This window comes from Gekko japonicus, unplaced genomic scaffold (assembly GCF_001447785.1).
Source record: "Gekko japonicus isolate JY-2015 unplaced genomic scaffold, Gekko_japonicus_V1.1 scaffold2167, whole genome shotgun sequence".
Taxonomy (NCBI): Eukaryota; Metazoa; Chordata; class Lepidosauria; order Squamata; family Gekkonidae; genus Gekko; species Gekko japonicus.
In genome coordinates, this window is record NW_015173202.1 from 268,665 (window position 1) to 292,146 (window position 23,482).

The 23,482-nt window shown below is 44.3% G+C and overlaps 1 protein-coding gene across 1 annotated transcript in view; it reads left to right on the plus strand.

The window, feature by feature from the left end:
* The window catches only part of LOC107120023 (ryanodine receptor 2-like), a gene marked incomplete at both ends in the record, with an annotated part of 282,869 nt that overhangs the window by 235,340 nt on the left and 24,047 nt on the right, over nt 1–23,482 (plus strand). Inside the window, 7 exons of the mRNA XM_015422666.1 lie at nt 5,888–6,088; nt 12,117–12,222; nt 12,611–12,754; nt 13,325–13,598; nt 17,794–17,908; nt 20,043–20,175; nt 20,985–21,088. Coding sequence (XP_015278152.1) covers nt 5,888–6,088; nt 12,117–12,222; nt 12,611–12,754; nt 13,325–13,598; nt 17,794–17,908; nt 20,043–20,175; nt 20,985–21,088 — 1,077 coding nt within the window. The remainder of the gene's footprint in view (nt 1–5,887; nt 6,089–12,116; nt 12,223–12,610; nt 12,755–13,324; nt 13,599–17,793; nt 17,909–20,042; nt 20,176–20,984; nt 21,089–23,482) is intronic.

Genomic DNA, 23,482 nt, shown 5'->3' on the forward strand with positions numbered 1-23,482 from the left:
AGTGTTCATACAGAAGCAAGACTTCTTCTGTTGATTTGTTTTGATACTGTTTTCCTTGGAGAATAAGTGGGATACAAATCAGTATTGTCATTCTACATTGAAAACTTCTGTGACATCTTAAAGACTAAAAATTCATGTTGTGGTCCGGTGGAATAGAATCTGCTTCATCAGAGGTATGAAGTGTTATCCTCAAGTAAGGAAAAGATTTGTGAACAGTTGAGACAAAAGGTTATAGTGTGAAGGGGAACAGTCACATTTTTATGCCATGACCAGATGTATGGATGATGTAGAGAGTGACCCATATGCATCAGCTCTCTCATGGATTGCTGTCAGCCAGGCCTCTGTGCTACCCTGGCTGCCATGACCGGTGTGTGTGTGTAACTGTGGAATATTTACTTTTGTTTCTGCTGGGTTTCTCTTGTTTTGGTTATCTCTCCCTGTAAACCGAGCTGTATAACCTTGAGTGCCTGGTGTCTTCTTTCTCTTGGGAACGCTGACCCATTAGCTTGGTGAGCTCTTACCTGTCATCTGATTGGCCCCGAGCCATTGAAGTCCCCCTTGAATTCTGTATATCTATTAGCTTCGCGCACTTTATCCTCTGTTCTAACACGAAACAGTTAAGATACCTGAATTCCATAAAGTTCTCAATAAACCTTAATTCATCTGAATGACTGCTGTTGAGAACTGATTGACTTAGGAGTCTGACAATCGCTGCCTTGATGCGGTGAAGGGGCATGCGTGGTTCGATCACGCCGCAGGCTATGCCGTGGAGGGCCACCCAGGACAGACAGGCCACAGTGGAGAACTCAGACAAAACATGATCCACTGGAGAAGGAAATGGCAACCCATCTTTGCCAAGACAACCCCATGGACAGTAACAAAAGGCTAAAAGATATGATGCCAGAAGATGAGCCCCTCAAGTCAGAAGGTGTCCAATGTACTACTGGGGAAGAGCAGTGGGCAACTACAAGTAACCCCCTTGGGCTCTTTAGCTTGGAGAAACAATGGATGAGGAGTGATATGATCAAAGTTTATAAGATTATGCATGGAATAGAGCAGGTTGAGAAAGAAGTACTTTTCTCCCTTTCTCACAATACAAGAACTCGTGGGCACTCAATGAAATGGCTGAGCAGTTAGGTTAGAACAGATAAAAGGAAGTACTTCTTCACCCAAAGAGTGATTAACACATGGAATTCACTGCCACAGGAGGTGGCAGCGGCTACAAGCATGGACGGCTTCAAGAGGGAATTAGATAAACATATGGAGCAGAGGTCCATCGGTGGCTATTAGCCACAAGGTATAGATAGGAACTCTTGGTCTGGGGCAAGTGATGCACTGCATTCTTGGTGCTTGGGGGGTGCAACAGTGGGAGGGCTTCTAGTGTCCTGGCCCCACTGGTGGACCTCCTGATGGCATCTGGTATTTTTGGCCACTGTGTGACAGAGTGTTGGACTGGATAGGCCATTGACCTGATCCAACATTGGCTTCTCTTATGATCTTATCACAGCTGAGCTATTCAAAGTCCTAAAATATGATGCTGTTAAAGTGCTGCACTCCATATGTCAGCAAATTTGGAAAATGCAACAGTGGCCACAGGATTGGAAAAGGCCAGTTTGCATTCCAATCCCAAAGAAGGGCAATGCCAAGGAATGTTTAAACATGCTTGCACCCATTTCTCACGCTAGCAAGGTCATGCTAAAGATCCTACAAGCTAGGTTTCAGCAGTACATGGGTAGAGAACTACCAGAAGTATAAGCTGGGTTTCGAAGAGATATCGGAACTAGAGATCAAATTGCCAACATTCTTGGGATTAGAGAGAAATCAAGGGAGTACCAGAAAAATGTCTACTTCTGCTTCATTGACTACACTAAAGCCTTTGATTGTGTGGATCACAACAAACTGTGGCAAGTCCTTAAAGGAATCAGAGTACAAGACCACCTTGCATGTCTCCTGAGAAACTTGTATATGGGTCAAGAAGCGACAGTTAGAATCAGACATGGAACAACTGATTGGTTTAGCATCGGAAAAGGAGTACGACTAGGATGTATATTGTCAGCCTGCTTATTTAATTTGTATGCAGAGTATATCATGTGAAATGCCTGGATGAATCACAAAGTGGAATTAAGATTGCTGGGGAAAAGATCAACAACCTCAGATATGCAGATACAACTCTAATGGCAGAAAGTGAAGAGGACCTCTTGCTCAGGATAAAAGAGGAGAGCGCAAAAGTGGGCTTGAAACTCAACATAAAAAAACTAAGATCATGGCATCCAGCCCATCCCTCCTTGGCAAATAGGGGAAGTCATGGAAGCAGTGACAGACTTCACATACCTGGGATCCAAGATCACTGCAGGCGGTGACTGCAGCCATGAAATTAAAAGTTGTCTGCTTCTTGGGAGGAAAGCGATGGCAAACCTAGACAGCATAATAAAAAGTAGAGACATCACCCTGCCAACAAAAGTCCATATAGTCAAAGCAATGGTATTCCCAGTAGTAATGTATGGCTGCGAGAGTTGGACCATAAGGAAGGCTGAGCACCAAAGAATACATGCTTTTGAATTATGGTGCTGGAGAAAGTCCCTTGGGGCTGTTGAGAGTCCCTTGGACTGCAAGGAGATCAAATCAGTCAATCCTAAAGGAAATCAACCCTGACTGTTCCCTGGAAGGCCAGATACTGAAGCTGAAGCTCAAATACTTTTGCCACCAAATGAGAAGGGAGCACTCCCTGGAGAAGACCCTGATGCTGGAGAAGATTGAAGGTAAAAGAAGAAGGATAAGATGGTTAGATAGTGTTATTGATGCAACAAACATGAAGTTGAGCACACACCAGCACTGGACAGGAGGGCCTGGCGTGATGTGGTCCATGGGGTCGCGAAGAGTCGGACTAGACTGTGCGACTGAACAGCAACGAATATGTATCAGCAGTTACTGACATTAATACTGTTTCATTACACTAGTTTAATACCTAAAGAACACCAATTACTGTCTACAGTGGGAAAGATGTCCCCATTTTCAATAGTATTGAATTAGCAAATAAATTCATTTTCAAGCTTGCTCCATCAAGAAATATAGTCTGTGTTGGACTTTAAGGTACCAAAAAGATTTCTAGAAAGGACTAACAAGGTTACACTGCTGTAATTAATTACCATTCTACACTATTGACTATAATTAATGGTAAATGGAAAGGAGGATTGGTTTTTAAGGATTCTTGTAAATGGTTACCAGGCCTGGTCAGGCAACCAGCATGAGATAGCGGATGTAGAGACTTAGAGTTGGGAGGGTGATCAGCATCCCCAGTGCATAGCCTAGAAGTGATGTTACCAAGACAGTGGTGATGCTCTAGTATTCACCCCCAAATGGTATGGTTTAACCATGGAATTTTGGGCAAACACTAGAACATCACTTGATATGATGATGTCAGTTCTGGGTTGTGCTGTAAGCAACAGCATTGCTCTGGCGACACCAATCACACCCTCCCATTTTGTATGGGACTCTCCTCCCACCTCCCAGCTGAGCGACAGCAGGCAGTGAAACCAGGGGGTGGGATGTCTCTTGCTGCCTGTGGGAAGCTGGCGACTGTACTTGATAAGTGACCCTCTTTCACTGCTTATTTGTTGAAAGTGTATGGAAATTTTTGCATGGAGTGGGTATTGGGGGGAAAAGAAAGAACACTTTGTTGCTGAGGAAATTGGGCCTACAATATGTTGCACCAATTAAGTTGCATGTATTTGTTTAATTTGGGTAGAATATAGGACAGGATATAGGACATTCAAATGTATGATCACAGTCATGGGAAAATGGAAAATGCTCTTCTTTTAACAAAACTAAAACAGGGAAATATCCGGGAAGCAAAAAAAGATGAGATGGTTTTTAAAGAAACAAACAAAATGTGGCTGTTAGGGCAAGAAAATTCAGGGCACAGGGATTAACAACATAAACAGAAAAGAAAATTGTTATGTAAAACAGGCTGAATTCAGATGTCACAGACAAATGTACATTAGTTCAAGGTGGGCAGCCATGTTGATCTGAAGCAATAGAAGAAAGTAAGAGTCCAATGGCACTTTTAAGATCAAAAAAGTTTTATTCAAGGTGTGAGCTTTTGTGTGCATGCACATTTCGTCAGATGATGATTCTGTAAAGTTCTCCTCCATGCTAGAAAGGAGATGGATGGGATCTAATGATGGGATTCTCACAGTTTAGGGCACATCAATCTCCAGTTCTGATATATTTATTACCTATGTTGTCCCCCCTCCCCTTGAACCCATACAGATGATAACCAGAAACTGAGCTTGTCATTCTTTTGATCTGTTAAAAAATATCTTCACTATTTTGCATGCTAATTTAACAAGCCACCCCTATATATACAACTATGATATATAATTCCATTTCACAGTCTGATGAAGTGTGCATGCACACGAAAGCTCACATCTTGAATAAAACTTTGTTGGTCTTAAAGGTGCCACTGGACTCTTTCTTTGTTCTAGATGTTCGTATTATGCACAAACCATGCATATCTTTTTGCTGTACTTTTGTGCTCCCACTCTCCTTCCTGCTCCCCCCTGTTCTTGTCCCACAGAGTATAAGTGAGGCCTCCTGGTTTTAGAAGCCTTCAATCAAATACCAGTTTGCTATGATGTCTGAATAGGGTTGCCAAGTAGTATTTACCTTTTAGCGGAGGGAGTCCTGTCCCTCCCTGGAGGTTTTCTGGTGTGCGCGCTTTGTGTGCGCGTTGCGATGATGTCACCCAGAAGTGATATCATCACGTCAGGCACGTTGGGCCACGGCCACAATCATTCGAGGGATAACTATAGAGTTTTCCCTTGAATGATAGAGCATCCCCCCCGCAACGTGGCCGATACAATGATGTCACCTCTGGGTGACATCTTCATGCTGGGCACATCTCACACTTTGGGGGTGGGGTTTCCCCTGCTGGTCCAATGCGGGCCGGCGGGGAACGGGCCTATGGAGCGGGGGTTTCCCCACCCCCCAGGGGGACCTATTTCTGAATGCAGGTGCCTAAACAAATTGGAAAGTCTTTCCCACAAACTGGGATTCTAAACCAGGATTAAGCCATGGTTTAGAACCCTAGTTCAGGAAGAGGAAACAAATTTGTTTGCTCATACACATATATTTTGATACCATGGCATATTAGAGTTTGATTGAAGACTTCTGAAAACAAGAAATGTCAGGAATGCTTTGTGCGTGAAGGAAGGAGGGATGGAAGATAGTTAATTCACAATTTTTGAGTGCAACAGAGATTAAAGAGAATGAAGTTTAATGTTAGATTAAAGACACTAATTAAACAAAGGCCAGAATCTGAAGAGGTTTGAACAAGTACAAAATATTTATTTATTTAAAATATTTTTATGCTGCCTTTCCAGGGTCCCCAAGGTGGCAAACATAAAAACATTTAAAAAATTAAGAACATTTAAAATGGTAAAATAATTAAGTAAAACACATTTAAAAAATTAAATACCAACATTTATAAAACTGGGTGAAATTATGAAGAGGAGAAACACAATCATGCCAATGAGCAACAAAGTCCATATAAACTGTGCAGTTCGGTACAGAAATTAAATATGTAAACTGTGAAGGGAATGTTGGCTGCTGAAATATTTCAGCATTCAAAACAGATGCAATGTAACCCTGAAACAAGGCCCTAGAAATTACACTAGTAGAGTGTCAGTTTTTGTTATGTTAAAATGGGTAAGAAATCTTAGCATTAGGAGAAGGGAGAATGAGAAACTTTTACCTTTACTAAAAACAATTAATAAGATTGAAAGGAATAATGGGATTTGTTTGGAACAAAAGTAGTCCTGATTTTACATATTGGATTTTTTTTAAGTGCTATTGAATTTTAGAAGGCTTTTTTCTTTTGTTTTTACAGATGTGCCATTTACTGCAGTACCTTTGTGATTGCCAGATACGCCACCGAATAGAAGCCATTGTAGCATTTTCAGATGACTTTGTAGCAAAACTTCAAGAGAATCAGCGTTTCCGATACAATGAAGTTATGCAAGCATTGAACATGTCTGCTGCATTGACCGCCAAGAAGACAAAAGAGTTTCGGTCTCCCCCACAGGAACAGGTATAACCCAAAAAAGATAAATATCATATCAATCTTTGGCTATCCTGATATTTAAGAAGTCAAAGCAGCTGCAGCAGGCTCATTTAGGTCAGGGAAGCGGCACTAGGAGAAGAGGAGGTGTGATGCCTTTTCTTTACTCACACAGACTGCCTACCACCCTCAACAACCTCTCTCTCTCAGGTTCAGGGTTATCAGTAGTTCAGGACATCACAAACTACCATTCTTGTCTCTTGTGCATGACCATTTTGCAGCTCAGGTCCTCTCTCCCCCTATAATAATAAGCCCTCACTCAGTTTGGTGTAGTGGTTAGGAGTGCAGACTCTGATTCCGCACACCTCCACATGAAGCCAGCTGGGTAACCTTGGGCAAGCCACAATTCTCTCAGAGTTGTTCTCTCAAGAGCAGTTAAAGAACTCTCTCAGCCCCACCTACCTCACAGGGTGTCTGTTGTGAGGAGATGAAGGGAAGAAGATTGTAAAATGCTCTGAGACTCTGAGTAAAGGGCAGGGTATAAATCCAGTCTCTTCTTCACACAGAGCTATGGGGTTTGCGGCTCAAGCACTGTTCCAGTCATTCACTGCCACCATTTATTTCTATCCTGTAATATATGTTTATAGACTGAGTTATTAAATTGTGTGTCTGTGTGCTTCTTTCCCTTAGACACGCAGCTCACAAAGTTAATCAAAACAAGAAAACTTTTATTTATGATATGAACAAAACAATGAGGAAAGTAAGGTAAAAGTAACGTTTCACTTCAATTGAACTTTTGAACTGAAGTCCTAGTCCTACAGCTGAGGTCCTAGTTACAAATTTACTATTTTCAGCCTGCTCTAAGCAGCTCTTCTGCACAGTTCCATTCAGTCAGAAATCCTCCTTTTTTTCACCTCATTTCCTAAACTGTCAACTCCTCTGTTTCTAACTTCTATTGTTTTTAACTGTTCTTTTTCCAGCCTCCACTCTCAACATTCCAAGTGCTCTCATTGGCTGCTCTTAGGGGGAGGCTGAACCTAGCCTGTCTGTCATAGGTGTTAACCCTTCTCCAGCTTCTCCTGATTCCCCCCGAGCTGCTGTTTGTGCTGCACTATAAAATGCAAAGGGAGTTGGAACCCATCTCGCTTATGTCTCTCTTGCTACACTCAATAAAAAAAAGAAAAGAACTGGGGACTACATTTTACTGACTTCTCTTACAGTACAGTTTTCTAGTAGCTAGTGCTACATTAGGTTGTGAATCATCTGGATACACAGAGGGTGCGTTCAGACAGTGTGCTGAGAGCAGTTTAAACTGGTCTGGTTCTGACGCGATTATTTTTACTCTGGACAATCACGATCATATGGGAGCATGTGTCGGTTTTTTTTCTTCTCAGTTTGCACATGCGCATAACGGTTCATCCGTGGAATTGAAAAACTTTATCCTCACGCATGCGCAGAGCCACTAGGGCAAATCACGGATTTTGCTTGACAGTTCCGCAGAGCACCGTGATTCCACTGCTTTGATAGAAGACTTTCCTTTAAACTTTTCACCGGAAACTGGCCTCTTTGGGATCTCGAACTAAAAACTAGTGACCTTTTAAATGTTGGTTTTAAAAACGCGGGAGCGGAGCTCCGCTTATGCACATACCACCGACGCACAAAAAAAAATGGCAGCCAAAAAGTGGAAGCCTCGGGCTTCCGAGCAGGGAGGGGGTTTAAATCATTGGAAGTGGCTTGACGCTGGAGGAGCGATCACACAGAGGAAACTGTGGCTTTATACGGGAGAGCTGAGAAAACACCATTTTGGGACCTGGTAACAAAATACACCAGGTTAAAATGGTTTTGAGCCGGAAACCAACGGCTGGGGACAGGAGGCAGATGTTGACTGTGTGATCGTGCATATAAAATCCATCGCTGAACTGTCACGACATCAGATCAAATGGTGCGTCTGAACGCAGCCAGACAGTTACTGATGAAATTGCTATAAGTGGTCCTTGACCCTGGTAGAAAGCAAGATAGGAATATAATAAATAAATAGAACACTGATGCTCATCCCCTAAGTGGTGTGAAGGAGGTTAGAGCATATTCAACCATTTTGTGGTAACTGTTAGTTTCTGTGTTCAGTGTAAGATGCTCACATTAACCATTAAAGACTTTACCAACTAAGTATATACCTAGCTTTGAGAATGCCTCACCTTTTATGAATTACCATACATGTTAAGATCCTCTGGGTGGGCCCAGTTAAGAACAGGGATGCATGTAAATTAAATGCATGGGGAATTGTCCCTCGTAAGAATAATTCTCATTTACTGTAAATACTAGAGAACTATTTATTTCCTAATACTTCGGAATTACACATCTAGTTGTTAAATGATATAATCTATGCAACATTCTTTGGACAATTGAAGTAACCTCTATAAATTATTTTCCTCTTTATTCATTATTGATACAATTTGGATTAGGGATAGAGTAGAAATACATGTGATACAATGGCCGGGCCTAATTTTGATACATAGTAAATTTGTAGTAAGCCTTACTCTCCAAGAGATACCAGGCAGGGCAATCCCGTGCCACTGCACCACAATAGTGGCAACCTATAGTTGCCTCCCTAAGGGGGAGGTTACTCAGCAGCAAATGGGGGGGAGTACCCCCATCAATGTTGCTGGGCGCTACTGTAGTTTCCGCTGCAGTGTTCCATCCCGGCGTGATAGACAGGGCAGGCAGGATTAATGGGATCCATGAGTTCAGGGGGCTGAGTCAAGTGTCCATCACTGGTGGGGGTGGAGAGGGATGGGAAACAGGAGCCATGCTCCTCCCCTGCACCCTTCTAAAGAGACCAGCTCCTTTCAGAACCTCCAGCCACTTGTCAGTGGGAAGGGTGGCATCAACTGCACACCCCATGGGGACCCTATAGTGTCGCTCCATGCACAGTGCACATGGCCACTGAGGGCCATGATGGACACAAACGTGGGTGTTCTTGTGCCGTCTGCTCACTGGTGGCCATGCTGTCCAGCAGGGTGCCACGCTGTTGAGAGCATCCCTGTGCCAATCTCAGTGCAACCCCCACTGGAGGATGAGCAGGAGGGATGCTGGGGGGCCTGGAGATCCTCCAGCAGTTCCACCAGCAGCCGCTCAATGCACCCCTGTCCCTCACCCATGTCCCCTTCCCACAACAAACACCCTAAGAGGTAGGTGGGGCTGAGACATCTCTGACAGAAATGGCTTTTTCAAGAACAGCTCTGACAGAACTATGGCTTGCCCAAGGTCATCCAGCAGCTGCATGTGAAGGAGTGGGGAATAATACCCGGTTCTCCCAGATTAGAATCTGCGCACTTAACCACTACACCAAACTGGCTCTTGAAGACATTGAGTCTGCTTCCTGTGTCACCTTCCCTCCAGCTGCTGGGCCTGGGGACTTCGTGATGCCCAGTGACTGCAGGACCACAGAGACTGCCATTGCTGTGCGCCTCCTCGGGGTCAGGCAGCATAGGTGGTCCCCAACATCAGCACCGAATGTCAGAGAATAGTGACCTAGACACAGGGGGAGAAGACAGCAGTCAGTGAACAGTAGCTCCCAGGTGGGTGCTGGTGCCATCACACCTCAGCCCCCGCCCAAAGGCACCTCCCTTGGCCCTGGCTCAGGAGCCTGGCCACCTCCATCTTCCTCCCTGTTGCTCAGCTCTACCTCCTCCTGACTAAACACAGGGGTTATGGTTTTTCAAGAATAGCTCTGACAGAACTATGGCTTGCCCAAGGTCATCCAGCAGCTACAAGTGAAGGAGTGGGGTACCCTGGCATGATGGTTTCGGAGTCCCTGTCCTCCATGGGGATGGGGGTTGGTTTACATGGAGATGGGGGATGGTACTACCAGGAGTACCCTGGTGTGATGGTGTTGGAGTCCCTGTCCTCCATGGGGATGGGGGTTGGTCTACAGCTACATCTTCATTGACCTTCTCGCCAAGTTCCATAATGTCCAGATCTTTGCAGCATCCAGCCTCAACTGCCTGTTGGCCACCTTACTGGAGGATAAAGAATGGCTCCTGGGTTAGTATGGTGAGAAAGACTGGGCATCCTTCAGCTTTTCAGGCAAGCACATGGTTAATGGCCTTCCCCTTCAGACCTCAGTTAAAAGTTATGTCTTCTCTAATGGACCCAACACAAAAGAGGCCTTCCTCCTCACTCTCTTGAGTTTTATCACCTCTCTTTCCCCCACCCACTGACCAGGTCAGGCCAGGTCAGAGAAGTGTTTCTGGGAGCTTCTTCCTGGAGATTATTCTTGAAGCCTTTCCAGTCTAAAGTCCTCCACATCTCTGTTCCCTGCTTGGGGAAGGGGGAGAACTTGACCCACTCATTATATCTCCTGGTAGATGTAGTAGCATTTGTATGAAGGTGGACTGAGGTACATCTGGAAAGAAATTGACCTGTTTTCCTCCTCCTTGCCTGTTCTCTGCCCAGAGAGGAAAAAAAAGTTAAAAACTCAGAGTTAAGATTTTGCCTATTTCAAACCTCCAAAGAAAAATGCATTTCTTCACAGCATATCCTAAAGATGACCCACCAGACCACGCAGCCTACAACCAAGCCTACTACCAAACACTCATGGTTATTGATCAGGCATTCAGCCAACTGAATATGTGCTACTGATGCCTCCACCACACAGGGACTGGAGAGCCATGCAGCCTCTTGCAGTGGCCAAGCTGTTTGCTGTGTGCACCATGTTCCACAACATCACTATGTGGGAATGCCTCCCACCTCCCTTTGGAGGGGGCAGTGTGTAGGGTCCCTGGGCTGGGGTATGGGACCCCAAGCTATCACTGAAGGTTTCTGTGAGGCAGGACCTAAGGAGCCCCCTCAAGTGGGTGTGGGCACACATCTGGCAGCTGAGGCATCCATGTTGGCAGTTGGGGGGGTTCCCCTCCCATCAGCCCCGGTAAGGAGTGACTGAACCACTGGTGGCTCGCCTATGATGCCAGCAGCCCCACTGGTCTGTAGGGTTGCCATGGGCCTCCCATGGCTGTTCTCCTTCCAGAACCAGGGCTGCCCCTCCCCTGCACATGCCTCCATTTGGTTCTTTTTAGGACTGCCAGGGTGGGCTGCTTGCCAGGACGAAGCCAAGACAATGTAGTCCCTGGCTGCAGATGGCCAGGTACAGGACTTGGGCAGGACTGTGGTGGTGTCCCCACAGACTTTGGAGCCTTTGGCCTCCACAAGGAGTGGTGAGGGTGCTTGAACAGGACTACATGGCACTGGGTCCCTTGGTCCCCCATCTCTGCAGCTATCTGGAAAACCCCCCCCCCGCTGGTGTCTCCCATTCTGTTTTCCACATTGCTTTGGTCCCTTGTAAAGGGGAAGGGGCATCAGTGTCTAGAAGTAGGAATATCTTCTATGAGAGATGGTTTGGCCATATACTGGTCACATGAGGATGTAACAATGTCCAAAATACATCCTAGGCATTTAAACCCATGGTGGCTTCCTTAATTTAGAGTGTGTGGGACTCTTATCCAGGTCCGTAGCTACACTGGGCCATCTCAGGGCCTGCCCCCCTGGCTTACCGCCCAGGCCTCATGACTTCCCATCCAACCAGTTTATTTTATTTTTCATGCGAGTTATGGTGGAGCCAAGCTATCTCCCTGCCCTACCTGCTGGCGCCCTCGCTTCTCACCTCTCTTTCTTGTCACATTAAAAAAACCCTTGTACTGTCTTGTCGCTCCTGACACACCCTGGGTGTGTGTGCGGGGGTGCTCCCCATTTATTTAAATGCCCCCCAAAGTAAAAAAAAATCCTGGCCTCGGTCCTGCTCTTAGCCCATGTTGAGTCAGTTATGTTGAAAGCCCGTAATGTGCAGAACTGGGCAGTTTTGCAGAACATCAAAACTGAATTTAGGTCAGCAAGAAAAATACATCTAAAATACATTTTAAATCCCCCCCCACCAAGGAAATTTGGAATATTAATACGAGTCCTGTGGATATATAATGAATTATTTTCTTCTGCTTTTCACCTCACCCCATGAACATTCTTTAAAATATAATTGTCATTATTGTTTTGCTTTTGTTTTTTGAAGATAAATATGCTGCTGAATTTTAAGGATGATAAAAATGACTGCCCTTGTCCTGAAGAAATTAGGGATCAGCTCTTGGATTTTCATGAAGACCTGATGGCTCATTGCGGTAAACCCTCCCTTTCTATATTCTTTTTTCTAATATACTAAAACAAAATAATCCCAACTGTTCTGTTACATATCGTGTACTACACATATGTATGATGGTTATAAAAGGGACTGTTTGTTTGTTCCAGATAATGCTTTACATTTGTATTTAAACCATTTTTAAAGGTGAAGAGCTGTACGTGAATTGGCAGAAAGGCAATAATGTAATAAGGACATAGAAAAAAAAACTAATCCCCCAGTTTTCTCTTATAATAATAATTGTGTTACATTTAAACTTACATCATTCCTTCATTTATAGTAAAGAAATCTGTTCATATTTTTAGAATGGTAAGAATATCTTTTGGCCTCTTTATTCATACTCTGCTATATATTTGGACTTTTGTCTGTAGGAATTCAACTAGATGAAGATGGAACTTTGGATGGAAACAGTGACTTAACTATTAAAGGTCGCCTCCTATACCTTGTTGAAAGGATCATACATCTGAAAAAGAAACAAGCAGAAAAGCCACTTGATGATGATGCTAAGAAACCATGTAAGTGGTAAAAAATGAATTGTCAGGACTAAAAAACATGATATTACTTACTACTTCTGTCTCAATCTAACCACAATTTTGCTAATTTCATTACAGCATCAGTATCTTTCAGAGCTTCCATTTATGTACTCACCATTGTTAAAGATTGTCAAGAATTTTATACAGTTTTTAAAAATAAATTTGCTGTGCACAATTAAAAATGATTTCATGAAAACTGCCATCAACAACAGTTTATAACTAGTTAAAAGAATGACCATCTGGCTAATCTAACTGTGTGGTTTATTAGAGGAAATGTTTCTAAAGATAAAAATCCATAAGGATTTAACAATTCATTTAGGATTGTTTAACAGGCAAATAGGACACTGATATACTGATACAATCAGGCATAGGACCTGTTTCCATGAGTTTTCCAGCTCGACAGTGCCTTATTTAGTGGCATGCTCTAATAATAAAATTCTGTTAATTTTGTTTCTAAATTCTAATTCTGACCAGGATAGCATACTGCACTTAATTAACCGTTGTAAAACATTAAATAGTTTTAATATCTGCCTTGACATTTTCTTCATTTAGCAACTCTCCAGCAACTCATTTCAGAGACAATGGTACGCTGGGCCCAAGAATCAGTAATAGAGGATCCAGAATTGGTGAGGGGCATGTTTGTTCTGCTGCACCGCCAGTATGATGGAGTTGGTGGTCTGGTTCGAGCTTTGCCAAAAACATATACTATAAACGGTGTATCTGTGGAAGATACAATCAGCTTGCTGGCATCTCTTGGCCAAATCCGTTCTCTCCTCAGTGTCAGAATGGGCAAGGAAGAAGAGAAACTTATGATTCGTGGATTGGGGTAATTCATTAGTTCCTTTATCAATTTATTGTTAAATATATGTTGTTTGCTGTGGAAACACAAGTCAGCAGGGTGTGCCTTTTATTTATTTATTCAAGTTGTAACCTGTCCTCACCTGTGCACAAGGCTCAGAGTGGGGAACAATACTTCCAAATAAACAACATTCACAGAGAAGTTAAAACAATTAAAACATCTTAAGCAATTGAATATCAGTTTACAGATGGTGCATAAAATGTACACCGATGTATGTCCTTGCCCCGTGAGGGGGGGATGGTAGGAAGAAGTCAGGCTAGATGGAAACCCTTGCTGTCCTCAACCAGAGGCCTGGCGGAACATCTCTGTCTTGCGGGCCCTGTGGAATTGCATTAGGAGAAGAAGAAGAAGAGATTGGATTTATACCCCGCCCTTCACTTGGAGTCTCAGAGCAGCTTACAAACTCCTTTCCCTTCCCCTCCCCACAACAGACACCCTGTGAGGTGGGTGGGGCTGAGAGAACTCTAACACAAACTGCTCTTTTTCAAGGACAGCTGTGCCAGAGCTTGTGACTGACCCAAGGTCACATCAGCAGGTGCAAGTGGAGGAGTGGGGAATCAAACCTGGTTCTCCCAGATTAGAGTCCGCGCACTTAACCACTACACCAAACTGGCTCTCATTAGGTCCCACAGGGCACAGATGCCGTGCAGCAGAGAGTTCAACCAGGTTGGTGTCAGGGCTGAAAAAACCCTGGCTCTGGTTGAGGACAGCCAGATAACTCTTTGAGTCTGGTGTCACCAGTAAGTTCTTCTCTCCTGAGGATAACGCTCTTTGGGTGTGTGTAGCTAGATTGCCAAAGATGAATGCTGTAGACATGGAAGTTGTGGGAGCTGGGAAGTTTGCTCATTGGCCCATTATGATAGCCAGTCCTAGATGTGGTTTCATTTGAAGCCCTTCACCCTTTATTTAGCTGAGGTGAGAAACTCACATGCCTGTGGAGAATGTGGTAGTGAGGGTACCACAGGGCAGAGATAAACAGCATCTAGATATGGATGGATATGCATATTTGGGTATCTGAAGAATGTTTTGCTCTCTCTCAGCGCAGCTCATTTCTATTGTGAAGGGTTCAGAGATTAGAGGAAGATATTTCTAGGTAGGCATGGTGCCTTCAACTTTCATTTTATAAAGCAGTTTATCTGTATGTCATCTGTACAGCAGCTAGGGTTACCAGATCTCCTGGTCCTGTGGGGGTTTCCTGATTTGTTTTTGGGGGGGCTCCTTCCTGCTGCCAGCCAGCTGGCCAGTGGGGTGGGGAAGCCCCACCCCTGCCCTGCAAGTAGCGATCTGGCAGCTTGCAGGGCAGGCAGGAGCAGTGCCTGCTCTTTTAAAGCAGAGGCTGCCCATGCCTGCCCTACAAGTGGCAAGCTCACAGTTTGCAGGGCAAGTGCAAGCAGCTCCTGCTTCAAAAGAGGAGGCGCCCTGCTTGCCCTACAAGTGTCAATCGTGCAACTTGCAGGGCAAGCATGCGTGGTACCCATCATTTTGAATGGGAGCTGTTCGCACTTGCCCCACAAGCTGCAATCTCGTGGTTTGCAGTGCAGGCAGGAGCAGCAGCGGCTCTTTTTAAGCAGGGGCTGCTGGTGCCTGCCCTACAAGTGGTGAGATTGCAGCTTGCAGGGCAAGTGTGAGCAGCTCCTGTTTCAAAACAGCAGGCACAGAGCTTGCCCTACAAGTGGCGATCTTGCAGTTTGCAGGGCAAGTACTCGTGGCACCCAGCCTTTTGAAGTGGGAGCCACTTGCACTAGGCCTGCAAGCTGCTTTGCTGGGCAGGCTGTGATGATGTCACGATGTGTGATGTCATCATGTTGGGGCAGCCCCTCCTGGCACGCCCCCCCAATTCCCCCCACTGGGGAGGGGAAATAGGACCTGGCAACCCTAACTGCAGCCAGAGCTTCCCCATTATTTTCTTATAACCTGATTGTCAACTGAATCTGTAAAGATTGCATTGGACCTGTGGCCCTATTCCACTGTGCCTGCTAAGGTTTTCTCAACACTTGGAGGGTCTTTTCTTTCTCTCTCTCTTTAACCGCTGCCACCACCTGACCTTTGTAGGAATTGCCCACTGGGAGGGCCAGGACTCCCAGCTTCCCTTCCAAACTCTGAGGCCTTGCCTCTGTCTCTCCCCCTATCCAGTGTCTGGTTATCATGGAGACAGTTTACAGCCTTGTGCACCACTGGGGGAGTAGCCACTTGCCAACTGACTGGCCCTTCCTGTCACTCCTTTTTAAATAGTGTGTCTAAGACAGTGGAGGTCTTTGTGGTACAGAGAATCACTACCAGTATCAAAAATTATAAAGTATTTATTAAAAAGAAAATGTCCACAAACATACAATCAGCAAAGCACCAGGCTGAGCAAGGAATTCAAAAAGAAAGGGCAAAAAGCAATTCTTCTATTCCTCCCTCTATATATGCCCTAGCATGTGTTAAATATAAGGCAGGCTCCTCAAAAAAAACCCCAAACCCAAGTTTCAAAAAGATTGGACAAGGGGGTCCAGTTCTATGGGCCTTAGAAGGAGTGCCCCCATCATTCATTGTTTCCAATGGAGGGGAAAACGCTTGTGAACTGGAAGCTAAAATCTCTAAGCAGCCAGCTAAACTTTTGTGTGCCAGCACCCCCTAGCACAGCTTAGAGGGAACACTGCTTACCATGCACCAGTGGATCCTTGTGGGTGCCATGATTGCAGAACAGGCATGATCAGGTGATACTCATACCCCAACCCCCTATCCCATATGACCACCCAATGCAGGTGAAAAGGTGAATGGCCTATGCTGCAGGCTGCAGACACTGAGGTGACCTAGCCATGGCCAGACTAGGAGGCCTGAGACCTCAGAGCAAAGCCAGGAGTGCCAGAGACTGTTCACAAGCAGCAGCAGCAGCCGAGCAACCAACACAGACAAGGGAGGGGGGAAAGGGTGGGCAGGCAGCTGACAAACTGACTGCATGCTTGGCAGAAGGGCTGGGTGGCCTGATAGCCTCAGACAAGATGAGATCGCCAGCAATCTCCCTCCCCACATGGCCATCAGTGGCCTGCAGCCGATGGGCTGCATGGCAGCCCAAACCCAAGCTGTAAGGGAGCTGGTTACAGACAGTCCCAAATGAGCTGGGAAGACTGCTAGAACCCGTGGCCCACCAGTTGCACTGCAGCTTATGCTGCATGGCCGTGCCTCACCATTCCTGGACACTATAAAATGACCCATCAGTGCTCAGCTCACTGGAGGAGGCTGTTGCTGCTGAGAGGAGCAGTCCCACCAGAAGCCAGCCACCGGCCCAGCACACTGCTGCTGCCTATGCCTTTTGCCTCCCCCCCCCCCAGCAGGCCCACAAAAAAGACTCTGGAAAGTCCAAGTTCTATATTGCTTCTAGTTATTCTTTTGAAATGAATTAATTCCTATGCCATGTAAAACAATTTCCTGATAAATATCTACTGCAATTAAACTAGAATAAACTTATGGAAAACAAGCGTATTGAAATTAATTTGAGATCTGAACCTATGAAACTGTTGTATCCCTAATCAGACCCCTGGTCCCTTAGCTCAGGGCTATCTACTCTGAATGGCAATGGCTGTCTGGTGCCTGAGAGTATTTAACTGGAGATGGTTTAAATTTAAAATCGTCTGCCTGCAAAATATATGCTTTAATCCTGAGCCATGGTACCTCCCTTTTGATTTCATAACTTGATATACTTTTGTTATGGAGGTAGGGCTGCCAAGTGGGGGCGGGTAAACCCCCACTGTGGAGGCCCGATTTCCGCCGCCGCAAAATCGGGCCCCGGGGGGAGCTCCGCCACCCGAAGCGCAGCGTAGCTGTGTCACCAGAGGTGATGCGACCACATTAATCACGTTGGGGGCGATCGCCCTCAACGTGATCGACGTCGCACGTCACTTCCGGTGACATTCTGCCGGCATCCACGGACGGCTCCCGGAGCCCAGCAAGGCTCCCCCCACCAGTAAGTACTTTGCATGGCAATCCTCTTAATGAAATTTCATCTCCCCACAATATGGAATTGTGGCCTATGCCATTTTTGTACTGCTTGACTTCCTAAAATTTTCAGTTTTGTAAAAAAATACTATGCAAATTGTCATGAAACTAAAGGCAAGTACCTTAGTAACTGCCAGTTGTAAAGTTACTGAAATGTTGTCACTGTTTTCCTTTTGCTACACAGGGACATCATGAACAATAAAGTTTTTTACCAACATCCTAACCTTATGAGGGCATTGGGGATGCATGAGACTGTTATGGAAGTTATGGTGAATGTACTTGGAGGGGGCGAGTCAAAGGTAACGTACTAGAAAAGGAAAGTTTATTGCCTGCACATCATTAGGCTGCTTAACACCCACTGAGGTCCAAAGACGGGATGATCCTGAAATGCAGCATGATGATCAGACTGAGTTCCGATGCACGGGGCTTTCGATAAACTTTGTATTATAATGTTCCAACCAATATGTTGGATCTGAACCACTTCCTCTGCAAAAAACAAACAAACAAAAATTATGAAGGGTGGTTCTTACAGGGCTCTTTTTGTAGAAAAAGCCCAGCAGGAACTCATTAGCATAATAGGCCACACCCAACAGCAAAACCAATTAGCATATTAGGCCACACCCTGACAGCACCACTCATTAGCACATTAGGCCACACCCCACATTACCAGAACTGTGGTCATCCAGCCACACCCACCTTTTGCTTCTTATTCTGTTTACCTTGTTTGTTGTCAAAACCCAGGGCTTTTTTTGTAGCAGGAACTCCTTTGCATGTTAGGCCACACACCCCTAATGTAGCCAGTCCTAATGAGTTTCTGCTGTTGGGTGTGGCCTATTATGCTAATGAGTTCCTGCTGGGCGTGGCCAACTTGGGAGCCAGCCGGAACTCCGTTCCTGTGCGTTCCTGCCCAAAAATAGCCCTGCACAGCTCAAAAGCTTCAATGGAATCCTCGCTTTTATGTTCATAACAGAGGTCAGGGGGCCCCCTTCCTGGGACTGTACCGTTCCACACCGCAGAGGGAGGCATACACAAGTAAATGCTCCATGACATTTTTTTTAAAATCTCACCCCTAAAGTTCAAAAAGGTGTCCAAGGCCTATCCCCACCCCAACCTGCCCATTTTTTTTCACTGTAAGGGTTCAGCTTGAAGTCTCAGAGTTTCAAAAGAGAATCTTGAAAACAAATCCTGTGGTGAAGAGAGGGAACAAATTATTAAAGAGGATAGAACACTGAAGAATTTGATCATCTCTAATTCAGCACCAGTTTGGTCATAAGAACATAAGAAGCGCCCAGCTGAATCATACCAGTGGTCCATACCAGGTCTCATACAGTGGCCAACCAGTTCCTCTGGAGGGCCAACAACAGGACATTGAGTCTGAGGCCTTCCTAAAAAGCAGAGGGTGAAATGGCTCGGAGCCATTTAAACCCTTGTGGAGGGAAGCAGAAAGCAGGGGTCACTAACCAATACGAATTGGATTGGTTCACAAACTAATGTATCTGTCCATGGATCGGTTTGTGGTTCAGCCACGAACCAAACTGCAAAAATGTGTTTCATGCCCATCCCCAGCTGCAATGCTCCCTCTAAGCTGTGGAGTCTTGTGAGCAAAAATTCTACTTTGTGAGCTACTGGCATTAAAGTTCTGAGTGAGCGATTTGGATACTGCCTGAATTAGTTTGCTCTGGAGCCATCCTTCCTGAGCTAAGACAAGAATGCATGAGCCAGAGGCTAAAAAACTGTGAGCTAGCTCACACTAACTCAGCTTAGAGGGAACACTGGCTGCGAGACCCCCCAATATCTCTGAAGGGCAACTGGATCAAGGTACAAGGGAAGGTTGCCTGGCTGCTGTTCTTCATCTTTTTAAAATGTTCATTGGACTACAATGATTCTGTGGTCCTTTAATGGACTGGCAGGGAGGATTTAGTCCTGGGTCTTGTGCAGCAAAAGGTATGCATCCTGTGAAGCCAATTTCCTCTGCACCCGAATAGACCTGGTGGTGTATCTTTGCGAGATCCAGGTGCTTCCAAGGTATGCATCCTGTGAAGCCAATTTCCCCTGCACCCGAATAGACCTGCTGGTGTATCTTTGCGAGATCCACTTTGAGTACAGGAGCACCATTGGTGGATGTTCGTATAGCCAATTCTATGGAACTTTTAGAGGCTCTCTGCTGATTCTGGCATATGTTAAGTCACTTTTCACCCTGACTACTCCTTGTCCTGTGCTGTGGTCCTAGTATGAATTGGTTTTAGTGTGTGGGTGCAAATTATCTTTAGAAATGCTGAGCAAACAATTTTGTGGCTCTCCCAGAATCTTGTTCTGTTTGGCCATTAGGAATATGTACAGGATGATCTGTCAGAAGGACCACAGCTTCTCTAAAAACAGATAAATCACTAACATTCATAGTTTTTGCACACTAACATAATGTTGTTTGTCTAGGAAATCACCTTTCCTAAGATGGTGGCAAATTGCTGCCGTTTCCTATGTTATTTTTGCCGCATCAGCAGACAGAACCAAAAGGCTATGTTTGATCATCTTAGCTACCTTTTGGAAAACAGCAGTGTTGGGCTTGGTAAGTATTTATATAAAGAGTCCTGAAATTAGAATACATAGCTATCTATTTTTTGAAAAGGTCAGTGGATCTGTTTTACAGTCAATAGATTGCAGATATCATACTATTTTGTTGGAATTCTTGGTTCAAAGACAGCATATTTGTTAATGATATCTCTTGAAAGAGAAGGAGATGTTAATATTATTCCTAAATCACTGCATTTGTTACAGTAGTTATTGCACATTGCATCCTGTTTATTAAAGACTTCTATATTCAGCATTGATGCCTCATACAGACACTAAAAGTTATGCAGGATGTGTATGTAAAATAAAGCTTTATTATAAAATTGTTACTAATTTTATAACAACACTTCTGAATATAAAAAGTAATCGCTATGTAGTTATAAAATGAGGAATTCCACCTGTAGCATAAACCATGTACCTTTATTTGTATTTTTTCATTTGTGCGTGTGTGTGTGCGTGTGTGTGTGCCTATGCCTGGAAGTCATGGTGACCTCTGGCGACTCCTACTGGAGCATGGAGGATGTTCAGTGAAGTGGCTTGATAGCCTGCCTCTGCCTTCTGGCCCTGGTATTCTCTGGAGGTCTCCCATCCAAATACTTGCCAGGTTCGGCCCTGCTTAGCTTCCAAGAACTGATGAGATTGGGCTTGCCTGGGCTATGCAGGTCAGGGAAACCATGTACTTCTTGTGGATAGTTTTCTTTTTTGTTTGTTTGTTTTGATTTGCTGAGTTTAAATAATGCTTATCTAAAAATAATCCTAATTTTATGCACTTCCCATACATAATAATTTTAAATGTTCTTTTAACAGCATCCCCTTCTATGCGTGGATCAACACCTTTAGATGTGGCAGCAGCATCTGTAATGGATAATAATGAACTTGCTCTAGCTTTAAGGGAGCCTGATCTTGAGAAGGTGATTATCTAAATAGTTATTTAGGGCTGAGTTCAGACTGGCAGTTTGAAGTGAAGAGCCCAAACAAACTGTTCCGGGTTTTCCCGTTCACACTGCAGTGACTGATGCAGGAGGATACCAGGAGGAGGCGCAAGGGAGCATTCACACTGTTGGCCTGGAGGCACGGCTGTAAGGCGTGGCTTTGTTTTCTTATAATGTGGAGATATGCGAATGCGCGCATAAGTGCACAAGAAAAATGCGGCTTTTGGCATTCACACTTTGTTGGTGTAGGATGGATGCGAGATAATCGCGCTTTCCAGGGTTTGCTACCACTTTCACCAGGTATCTTTTAAACTCAGGAGCAAAGCGTTACAAGACGAGTTGAGTACGGGTGGGGAATGCCTGACAGATGTGCCTGTGTGAACGGCCCATTTAATCCAGTTGTGGAACGTTTCTAAAACACACGTATATCGGGGCAAACTGCCAGTCTGAACTCGGCCTAGGTGTTTACACACAAGTATCGTGCATATGTTTGTGAATATATGCATTTAGAAACTCAAAGCTTGCATTGTTTTAGATGTGCCGTTACCACATGCATGTAATGTCACATGATTGTAGCCTGTGACAAGGAGTTACTTTGTAACTAACACGGCCACCCAGCAATTTAACAGCTGATTGGCATTTTCAGCACTTCACTCAGAAGCCTTTAACAGGAATTGTGTGGCTATGCCTGGTTTGGACTGGGGCTTGCAGGATGTGATCCCCTGCCACAGCTATCTTTTATGAGCCTGGTAAGCTTGGCCTTTATCTCAAAAATAATTTCCATCTGTAGAACGCTTTCTTGGATCAGGGCAACTGTTATGCATGACACTATTTGAAGTATACTTTTTAAAACTGAATTTTGATTGTCGCTCGGTTCCCACCAAGATTTGAAAAGCAGATCTGTGAACAATCTGCATGATTTATTTATTCAGCTTCTGGATTTCTCACTGAGAATCAAGGTGGATTACACAGTTAAACAACAATGCAATCAAAACAGTATAATACAGATAGGCAAAAGACAAAACTGAGTTACAGGGTCAGAGAATACAAAAAAATGGTGGTATAATATATACAACAAACAAAACAGTAAAAAAAGTTCACAGATTTGAAGAACAATACAGTACAGACAATATTGTACATAATTTAATAAAGGTGAATATTGGGCCAGTGAGGATCAAGTATTGCTCTAAGAAGGAAACATTTTGCTAAATCTGTAAAAATGAATTCTTGCTCAGTTTTTGTCCTTGTTCTCTTACCTGTTGTATTGAGTTTTTCTCTTACCATATCTGCATGTTTGTGAAATAAAGCTACATATCAGAAAACAATGCTATAAAACAGTGTAATACGTACACAAACATTAAAATTACTTTTCCCTATATAAAAATGCCCTCCTAAACATTACCATTTTATACATTCAACAAAATGATAGAAGTGTGAGAATTCTCCTGACCATATCAGGCAGGCTATTCCACCCCATGGGAGGCACAGAGAATGCTTAGATATGGGCAACTGTTGATCTTATCCATTTGCATCAAGGCACCTTCAGAAGATTTTACTTAGGTGAGTGAAACTGCCATAGTGGAATATACCGGGTATTACAGTCCTGCAGGTATGTAAGTCCCAGGCCATGAAGGGCTTTATAGGTACTAATCAGTACCTTAAACTGAACCCAAAAACTAATGAGACATGAGTGGATTGATTGGAGAATATGCATATTCCACCTAGCTCCTGATAGTAACTAACATCTAGATGATACGGCATTCTGTACCAGCTTAAGTGTCTGAGTTGTCTTCAAGGGAAGACCCATATGGATCGCATTATAATAGTGTAGCTTCAAAGTTACTCTGGCATGGATCTACATGGTCAGAAGATGTTTTAATCCAGAAAGACTGTAATCCCATGAAGCCATACTGAGAAGAGAAGCATTCTTCTGGTAAATTACTCTGAATCATTTAGTGAAGCCTGACTATCAAAACTACTCAAATTTTACAATAGGAAAGAGCTTAGAGAAAGTTAAAAATGAATAAGATAACAATCCCAAGTAGGTATACTCAGGAGTAAGTCCCATTTCATTCAGTGCGGTTAACTCCTAGGAAATTGTGTTTAGTATTGCACTGAAAGGCTGCTTGAATTGAATGGTACTTAAGCATATTTATATCCAGCATCCTTTATATCTGGGGTTGCTGTGTTCCCCTTGGGGCAGGAGATCTCCCACCCTTAGTGGGCCTTGCCTGCCGGTACTCCAGCAGCTGGGGGGAGGGGAGAAAACATTAAAAAACACTTGGCATCAATCACATCAGTCCTCTCTAGGAATCACTGGAAAATCTCTGCTTTTCCTGGAAGTGACGACACGCTGTCACTGACAGTCACCTC